Here is a 10121-nt window from a genome sequence, read left to right on the forward strand (position 1 = left end):
GTTAATTATCACTGGTGATTGGAATGCAAAAGTTGGAAACAAAGAAGAATCACTGGTAGTTCGAAAATTTGCTTTGAAGATAGATATAATGCTGGAGATCACATGATAGACTTTGTAAAACCAACAACTTATTCATTCCAAATATCTTATTTCAATAACACTAATGGCAACTATGCAAGTAGACTTCACCAATGGAGTAACAGGAATCAGACTGACTACATCTGTGGTAAGAGGCAATGAAGAAGCTCACTATCTTCAGCAAAAACAAGGCCAGGATCTGATTGTGAGTGCAAATTGAAGCTGAAGACAATGAAAAGAAGTCCATGAGAGCCAAAATATGACCTTAATTATCTCTCCTGAATTTGGAGACCATCTAAAGATAGATTTGATGCATTGAACACCCATTACTGAAAACCAGAAGAATTGTGGGATGACATCAAGAATATCATACATGAAGAAAGCAAAAGGTCATTAAAAAGACAGGAAAGAAAGAAAAGACCAAAATGGATGTCAGAAGAGATTCTCAAACTTGTCCTTCAACAGAGAGTAGCTAAAGCAAATAGAGGTAATGACAAGATAAAAGAGCAGAAGATTTCAAAGAGCAGCTCAATAAGACAAAGTCAATTATTATAATGAAATGTTCAAAGACCTGGAGTTAGAAAACCAAAAGGGAAGAACACTCAGCATTTCTCAAGCCAAAAGAACTGAAGAAAAAAATTAAGCCTCATGTTGCAATATTGAATGATTCTATGAGCATATATTGAATCAAAAGAAGATAGAAGGAATACACAGAGTCAATATACCAGAAAAAATTGGTCGATGTTCATCTATTCCAGGAGGTGGTATATGATTAAGAACCAATGGTATTGAAGGATGAAGTCAAAGCTGCACTGAAGGAATTGGTGAAAAACAATGCGCCAGGAATTGACAGAATACCCATTGAGATGTTTCAACAAGTGGATGCAGCACTGGAGGACTGGTATGCCAAGAGCTTTGGAGGACAGCTACCTGGCCAACTGACTGGAAGAGATCCACGTTTGTACCTATTCCAAAGAAAGGTGATCTCATAGAATGCGGAAATTACTGAAAAATATCATTAATATCACACACAAGTAAATCTCACTGAAGATAATTAAAAAATTGTTGCAGCAGTATATTGACAGAGGACTTCTAGAAATGAGAGCTGGATTCAGAAGACAACGTGGAACAAGGGATATCATTGCTGATGGCAGATGGATCTTGACTGAAAGTAAAGAATACCAGAAAGATGTTTAATTGGGTTTTATTGACTATGCAAAAGCATTTGATTGTGTGGATCATAACAAATGATGGATAACATTGAGAAGAATGGGAATTCCAGAACACTTAATTGTGCTCATGAGGAACCTGTCCATAGACCAGGAGGCTGTCATTTGAACAGAGCAAAGGTATGTTGCATGGTTTAAAATCAGGATGAGAGTATGTCAGGGTTGTATTCTTTCACCATACCTATTCAATCTGTATGCTGAGCAAATAATCAGAGAAGCTGGACTACATGATGAATAATGTGGCATCAGGATCAGAGGAAGACTCATTAACAACCTGGGATACTCAGGTGACACAACTTTGCTCGCTGAAGGTGAGGATGACTTGGAGTACTTACTGATGAAGATTGAAGACTGCAATCTTCAGTATGGATTACACCTTAATATAAAGAAAACAAAAATCCTCATAACTAGACCAATAAGCAGCATCACAATAAATGGAGAAAAGATTGAAGTTGTCAAAGACTTTATGCAAAGAAGTCTGAATCCAATAATTTAAGTATATACATTACTTCCAAATACAAAGTTTATCTCCTATAAAGCCACAAAGCAATAATAATTACTAATGAATGATAATACACAGAACATGTTCTCTTATAAAAGAGATAGCCAAAAAAAAAAAAAATGTTTTGGAAATATTGAGATACCAATAATAATTTTATGGGTGAAAGAAGAAAGCATAATAGAAAATCACAAAATATTTGGGTACAATAATGAAATCATAGGATATAGATAACTCAATGATTAAAGGGAAATGTATAGCTTTAAAGTATATGTTAGAGAATAATAAAGATTAAATAGTAATATGTAAAATATCCAAATCATAAATTATAGTAAGAGCCAAAAAGTAAAACCAAATGAAGTAGGAAGGAGGAATAACAAAGATAAGGACAGAAGTGAAGGATGCAGACAACACAGGAACAGTAGAAAGATTCAAGGCTGATAATCATTTGCTTTTTTAAAAGAAAATCATTAAATAAAACTCTAGCAAAGATGAGCACATACAAAAATGTAGAAAGGACAGTAAGCAACCTACAGTAATTAAAACAATATTGGCATTGACATAGGGAGAGAAAATTAGAGAACAAAACAGAAAGCCCAGTACATACCTATGCAGATATAAAACAAATCATAGCATAGCAAATCAGTGAAGAAGGATGAAACCATCAATAAGTGTTGGTGGGGTGATTGTCAATACCAAAAAACTAAACTGAAATCCCCACCATACAACACAGTCAAAAATGAATTCTAGATGAATTAATGACTGGATAAGAAAAACAAAATCAACCCATTTTTACACCATGTAGAATTTGATTATGATCTTGGAATAGTTGTGAATTTCTTTAACATAAACCAAAAAATAAAACCTATAAAGGATTTTTTTAAAAAAATAGATTACATTAAAATTAATGGTGAAAGATATTATAAGCAAAATGAAAAGCAAGCTAAGAGTAAGTGAAAATATTTACAATTGATATAACTCACAAAGCATTAGTATTAGAACAACTCCTACAAAATGATCAAAAGTAAATAACAAAATACAAAAATGAGCAAAGAATATGAACAAGCAATTCACATAGGAAGATAGGAATTGCCAATAAACACATAAAAATGCTTTATCTCACTAATATTAAAACTAAATTAAGTACTGTTTATACCCATCAAAAAAACAAGCAAAACAAAATCATTGCTATCTGGTTGATTTTAAATCGTAGTGACCCTAAGGGACAGAGTAGAATTGCCCTATAGGGTTTCCAAGGTTATAATCTTTATAGACGCGAACTGCCTCATCTTTTTCCCATGGAATGCCTAGTGGATTTCAAACTCCCAACCTTTTGGTTAGCAGTCAAGTGCTTCACAACTTGCACTACCAAGGCTCCTTACTCATCAAAATGGCCAAGTTAAAATATTTGATAATGTCAATTATTGACAAAAATATAGAAAAAGATCAACCATGTGATATCAGAAGAGCAGTATTTGCACAGGAGGCTAGCTCAGAGGGCAGGAATGCATGGCAAAGAAGGACACAGGGAAAAGGTAGCCACAGGGAGGAAGTGAGAAGAGGGCTATTACATTGTGGAGACTGCAGTCAATGTCATGAAACAAAATGTTTATGAACTGTTGTATGAAAAATTAATTTGCCCTGTAAACTTTCATGCAAATCACAATAATAGAAAAATTTATATATAGATAACACACACACACACACACAATTTAAGTGACTTCCTCAAGGTCATGTAGTGAGTGGCAGAGCCAGGAATCAAACTTGGATTATCTGACACCAGAGGCCAAAATCTAAATCACGATCTCTACTTTAAAACTTGAACCCATTTGGAATTTATTTTGGCATACATGTAAGCCAGTGATCATAATTAATTTTCCTCAAATAGTCAATTATCCCAGCACCATCTGAATAAGCCAACATTTCCTCATTTATTTAAGTTTATCTTTAAATTTATTACCAAAAAATTTAAAAAAAAAAGGAATATAGGAAATGGGAACGTGTTCTGTTGGTGGGAAAAATTGCAGGGTTGCAACCTGGTAATATCTGTACCGGTACCTATACGAATTCCTAAAGGCCATTTATGGGAGCTCTGGTAGTGTAATCCTTAAGGCATTTGACTGCTAACCAGAAGGCTGGTGGTTCAAACCCACGAGCCACTCCTCAGAAGGAAGACTGGGCAATCTGCTTCCACAGAGATCCCCCTCCAAAAAAGGGGGAGCTCTGGTGGCATAGTGCCTGAGGCATTTGACTGCTAACCAGAAAGCTGGTGGTTCAAACCCTCTAGCCACTCCTCAGAAGGATAGCACCTCGGAAACCCAAGGAGGCACTATGAGTTGTAATTGACTCTTCGGTAGTGAGAGACCGTCATACTTTTCACTTCTGTACAAGCAGTTAAAGTGAGCAAATTAGATCTAATTGTATGAAAAACATTGTTCAATGCAAATGAAACACACTGCACAAGTAAATACATATTGTTGTTGTTGTTATGTGCCGTCGAGTCGGCCCCGACTCATAGCGACCCCTCCTTGGGTTTCCGAGGCAGTATCACTACGGAAGTAGGATTGCCCAACCATATTGGATAGCATTTATGTAAATACAAAAAAAAATCAGAATAAATATACTCATATATGTTTATACATTCACAAGGAGCAGAAGTCTGAAAATGTAAGTGAGGAGGATACCCATCTGAAGGGTAGTCATTAGTGTTGGGGAAGAAAAGTAGGGTAAGGTTGGGGTTGGAGTTGCTTTAGATGAATCTATAATATTTTATTTCTAAAAAGGATGATCTGAAACAATTATGAGAAAACCTTAGCATTTGTTAAATCTGGGTAATAAATAATATTCATAGCTGTTACGTTATTTACTATACTTTTATAAGGCCAGAGAGTTAGGCAGGGCATAAGACATACTGGACTTTGAAGGTCCGAGTTTGGATTTTCCTTTAAATGCAAAGAAGCCCTTAGAAAGTTTAAACAGCAAGGTCTGATCTGATTGTGGTTATTACCAGGTTGCTTTAGCTACAGTGTAGAGAATAGATTGTTGCAAGGTGAGAGAGGAAGCAGGAAGATATTAACAGGCTGATGTAGAAGCTGGGTGATGTAATAGAGATGGAGTAGATACATGTGTTTCACCCTATTGACTATCTAAAAGTTTATGTTGGTATTATATGCCCTCGATTCAGACCTGACTCATAGCGACCCCTCCTTGAATTTCTGAGGCAGTATCACTATGGAAGTAGATTACCCCAAAAGTTATAGCATTACTAAAAAAAAAAGTGTGCTTTCCTATTTCCCCATGTCTTTAACTATAAGAAATATTAAAAAAAAAAAAAACTTTTCTCAAATATAGTGAATGCCTTTTAAAATATTCAGTCTTTTAATTACTAGTGATGTTAAAGGTTTTGTGGATTTTTTCCCCCATGTTTATTGGTCATTTCTTTTCATCCGTTTGTGAATTATCTTTTAATGTCATCTGCCCAGTTTTCTATAACCCATGTTTACCCATGTTTCTATTTCTATCTCTTTTGTTCTTACTTTTTTCGGTAACATTGGCCCTTCCATGCTTCAAATATTTAAATATTTGCCCCATTGTTTACGGAGCATGTATCTTTAACTTCTACCTCACCATGGCTGCACTTCGGAATCACCAAAACCAAACCAAACTCGCTGTCATCAGGTCGATTCCAACTCGTAGTGACCCCTGTTGGGTTTCCAAGGCTGTAGACCTTTATGGAAACAGACTATGTCATATTTATTCCATGGGGGTGGCTGATGGGTTCAAATCACAGACCATTTGGTTAGCAGCCAAATGCCTTAAACACCAGAGCTCCTTATAGAATGACCAGAGAAGCTTTTAAAATTACCTATTCCTGGCCACTTGCCCAAATATTCTGGTTTGGGTTTAGATTGATGCTCAAGCATAGGTATTGTTTTAAAGCTCACCAGATGAGAACCACCGCTTTACAGGTCTGTTTGTGCTCTAACTTTCTGTAATTCTACTAGTCATTTGTACCAACAAAAACCCTGCCTTCAGCAATTTTAAGCAGCCTGTACTTGGAGATGCCTTTAGGCAATCTCCAGAGACCTTGTAGCTCTATTAGCAGTAGCACAGCCATTGTCAAGTGGATTTCCACTCATGGTGACTCCTGTGGGTCAGAACAGACTTGCTCCATAGTGTTTTTAAAGCCTGGAGACCAGATCTTTCTTCCAAGGTGCCTGTGGGTAGACTCAAACCTCCAAACTTTCTGTTAGCGGCCAAATGCATCGACCCTTTGCAGCACCCCGGAACTCTGTAGTCCTGTAGCCTGTTCCAATCACCCAGAGAAAAGGTGCTTGATACTTTTTATAAATGTCTCTTGAGATTGTCATTTCCATTGGTTTTCTCAGTATACTGTTACAAAATCTAATCACTAAATTATATGCTCTTTGACAGTCATTTGAATGTTCTGTAATGCAGAATCTACATTATTGTCAAGAATGCTGTACTTTGTAGGCCATAAATACTGTTGAATAGATACATGTAGGACAGTAATTTTTAATGATTGACCAACTCACATTTTTAAAGCAGTTTTTCCTAAGAGATCAAATAATTAAAACAATAATACCAATACCAATTTTTGTCTACCAATTTCACAAAAATGTGTTAAAGATGGTAGCACCCAGGGCGGCAGGGTAGAAGGCTCTGTCATCCACATTTGTGAGAACATAAACTGATGTGTTCTGAAGGGCAGTTTTGTCTCTTAGAATTCTATGGAAATCATTATGGATGTGTGAAAATCAAGAGTTTTTATTGCTAAAAGCAGGAAATAAAAACAACCTAAATGATCAAAAGTAATAAACCTTTCATAATCATTAAAATTCATGTTTAAGAATATTTTTAAAGTCACACATACAAAAATATTAAAAATATTTTAAATGGGGGAATATGTTATAAATTGCGACATGACTTGTAGTATATTTATATGTATTGAAAAAGATCAGAAGGCTAGATACCAATATTTAACATCTTGGTAGCAGTTTCGTGAATGATTTAGGGTTTTTTTTTTTTTTTCATATCTCCATTTAAAAATTGCTATGCAATTGAGCAGGAGCTCTGGTAGCCTAGTGCCTAAGGTACTTGACTGCTAACCAGAAGGCTGGCGGTTCAAACCTACCAGCCACTCCTCGGAAGGAAGGTTGGGCAATCTACTTCCGTAGTCCACCTCTGAAACCCAAGGAAGGGTTGCTATGAGTCAGGTCCAACTCAACGGCACATAACAACAACAACATGCAATTGAGCATATGTTAGTTTTGTAATAAAAGAATAAAAGATTTCTTTTGTTATGTTCTTTAGGGGTGACAAAAAACCAGGACTGTATTTCTTCCATTCAATTTGGAAGAGCTAATAGAAGACCTTAATTGTTCTGAAAACTTCTTGGGAAAAAATATTTCCACTTTTTAAATTATGCTTTTGCCTATATAACATAATGTAACATAATATGGTACAATATATTTTAAATACATTTTCATCAAGTACTCTACTATACAGTCCAAAATATCTGATTACATTTTTATAGTTGTTATCTTATTATTGTTTTAAAGATCCAAACTCTATGGCTTCATACCACTTAGAAATAGTTTTGCTATTGCAAATATTAAAATGACTTAAAAATATGTATACAAAAATAACTAGAAACAGCAGCTTGACAAGTTATAATTTTACTGAAGCAATTTCTAGTATGAAATGAAAGAAGACTAACCACTATTAGAATTAGTATCTCTTTTTGAATATGTAATCATGTAGAAAACCTTTTATACATTTTCCCCAAACCTGAGCATTATACATCTATAAAGATATCAATTGAAGGCTGCTGAATCTACCCTGAAAAACATGGCTATCATTCCTGGAACTCTTCTCACTATCAGGCTTAAGAATTCTGACCATGTTTATCTAAACAGCATGGTATCTAAAGACTATCTTTATTTTAAACCCTCAAATTAGTCCTGTTTGTATCACCACCCCATTTGGAACGTTCTTGACATAGAGCACATGACAAAAGGCCTTTTTCTGCTTTCTTTTGTTTATTAAGGGGACGGCTTTGCTGACTGTAGATCAGAGAAGATGGGAAGATCTGAAGAGTAGACTGAAGATTGCACAACCTCTTCATCTCCCACCTCGCCCGGGTATCAAAGATGTTCTGATTTTATTCATGTTGGGCACTAGGGTTCATGAGTCCCCAGGAGTCTAAGATTTAAATTAAAATAATAATCGTGACACCACTAGGAGGTTGTGCATAAGTTAATACAGAAACAGGCTCCAAACTACAGATCTCTCCATAAGGCTATTAAAATCAGCCACCCAAAGGCTGTGCTCCAGTGCTTTCAGGATAAGCCTTAATGAAAAAATGAATTTTTAAATAAAATATATTTGTGCTTGCCTTTTAGAAATATGAGTGAAATGTGTTAGACTGACAAAAATTGAATGATGCGGTTTTCTTTTCAATACCATCAGCACCATGTGCTGTCCTTTTAAATATCCAAAGCCAGCCATTCTCGCAAAATGCTTCACAATAGATTGAACAGTAGAAGGAAAAAAAAAAAAAAAAAAAACCCAAAACACTAAAGTAATAGGTTTTAAGATGAACATTAAATAAAATGAAAGACAAAAAAGTAAATATGACCTATGTCCAAAATGCCCTTGCCTAAACCTTTCTTTTACAGATAATGATGGTTTCAGAGCTAAAATGTATGACATAACCCAGCATCCATTTTTTAAGAGGACAATCGCATTACTTGTTTTGGCCCAGTCGGTGTTGCTGTCTGTCAAGGTACTTTGCTTCATCCTAAGACTCTGGGAGGGAATTTTTCATTCATTGGTATGCCCCAGACTAGTGCAAGCTGACATACATATCTATTTACTGTCTACTTTCCTTGGTATAAAAATTAAAACTCATAGTCCTGTCAAAATGCGAAAGCAAGGGGAGAAGTCTGTGTGTCTGATACATGCTGGGAAAACCCTGTGTACTGTTTCTGTTGCAGTGGGACGTGGAGGACCCAGTGACCGTTCCTTTGGCAACAATGTCGGTTGTTTTCACATTCATCTTTGTCCTGGAGGTACTGTGATGAGTCCTCTGGCTCTGGAGTATGCCGTGCACATTTTACAGTAAAACTGTGTCCTCCTTTGATGGCACTTACTTTCAGCTTTGTATTCTGTAGACTTTGAAGCCTTTTTCCTTTAGGTAGCATGCTCTGAAGACATTTCCTTTTTAGGACGTTTTCCTTAATTTGAACAAAAAGTTCACTTTATAATCCAGATCTTTATAACTGCAGAAATGCTGCTATTGATTGTTCTGTCTGAATATTGGCGTGTCTAGTTGTGTGAATTCCAATATTTATAGTGAATTGCACAATTCACTGTAATTCAGGAACTCAAAATTGCAACGTGGTGGCAAAGGGTGTTGGCACAGTGCTGTCTGTGCTTGGCCAAGCCAAGATTATTTTAATATGTGGTTTATATAATATTGCTTTCCAATGCAATCTTCTTTGAAATGCAAGCAGATTTTTATTTCAATCTGTACTACTTGATGTTTCTCAAAATCTGTGGCTTTTTATTTGAAGAAGAAAAATGTCCTGCTATCAGAACTAGTCATAAAACAAGGAGGAAAGAGTGTAGAGAATATAGATTTGACTTGTTCAGCTTAAATATATATATATATATATATATATATATATACATTTTAAGCTGAGTAGTAATTCAGCTTAGTAATAAACTCTTCTTTTGCTTACTTCATCCTTAATATATTATACACCCCAATTTAATAAATTTAAATATGCTTAACACTTAGCCTCTATTCAATTTCTTTCATATCCACCACACTCTCCTCCCCCAACCTCCAGGTTACAATGAAGATCATAGCCATGTCACCTGCTGGTTTCTGGCAAAGCAGAAGAAATCGATATGATCTCCTGGTGACATCACTTGGTGTTGTATGGGTAGTACTTCACTTTGCCCTCCTGGTAAGCAGATAAGTAAATTTGATTTTAGTTCATAGTTTGAGTCCATTTTACTCCTATCTGGTATCCCTGTAAGGATCTCTGGTGGCATAGTGGTTAAAGCATTCTGCTGCTAACCCAAAGCAGCCACTCTATAGGAAAAAGATGAATCATTCAGCTTCTGTGAAGATTTATAGCCCCGGAAACCTTATGGGGCAGTTAGTTCTACTCTGTCCTAAAGGGTTGTTATGCAATCAGTCCTAGCGACTGGTACACCATCTGATCTGCAACCTATACAACTATAAGACCAGAAGAACTAGATGGTGCCCGGCTACCACTGTC

General features: G+C 35.9%; 1 protein-coding gene across 1 annotated transcript in view; it reads left to right on the top strand.

Annotated features, from left to right (window-relative positions):
- NALCN (sodium leak channel, non-selective) overlaps window positions 1-10121 on the top strand; it is a gene marked incomplete at its 5' end in the record, with an annotated part of 145472 nt that overhangs the window by 101281 nt on the left and 34070 nt on the right. The window contains 4 exon segments of the mRNA XM_042781961.1: window positions 7877-7970; window positions 8508-8614; window positions 8826-8900; window positions 9684-9803. Of these exon segments, the coding sequence (XP_042637895.1) occupies window positions 7877-7970; window positions 8508-8614; window positions 8826-8900; window positions 9684-9803 (396 nt within the window).

Source organism: Orycteropus afer, unplaced genomic scaffold (assembly GCF_000298275.1).
Source record: "Orycteropus afer afer isolate SDZICR_OR568_19922 unplaced genomic scaffold, OryAfe1.0 scaffold00206, whole genome shotgun sequence".
In the NCBI taxonomy this organism is placed as follows: domain Eukaryota; kingdom Metazoa; phylum Chordata; class Mammalia; order Tubulidentata; family Orycteropodidae; genus Orycteropus; species Orycteropus afer.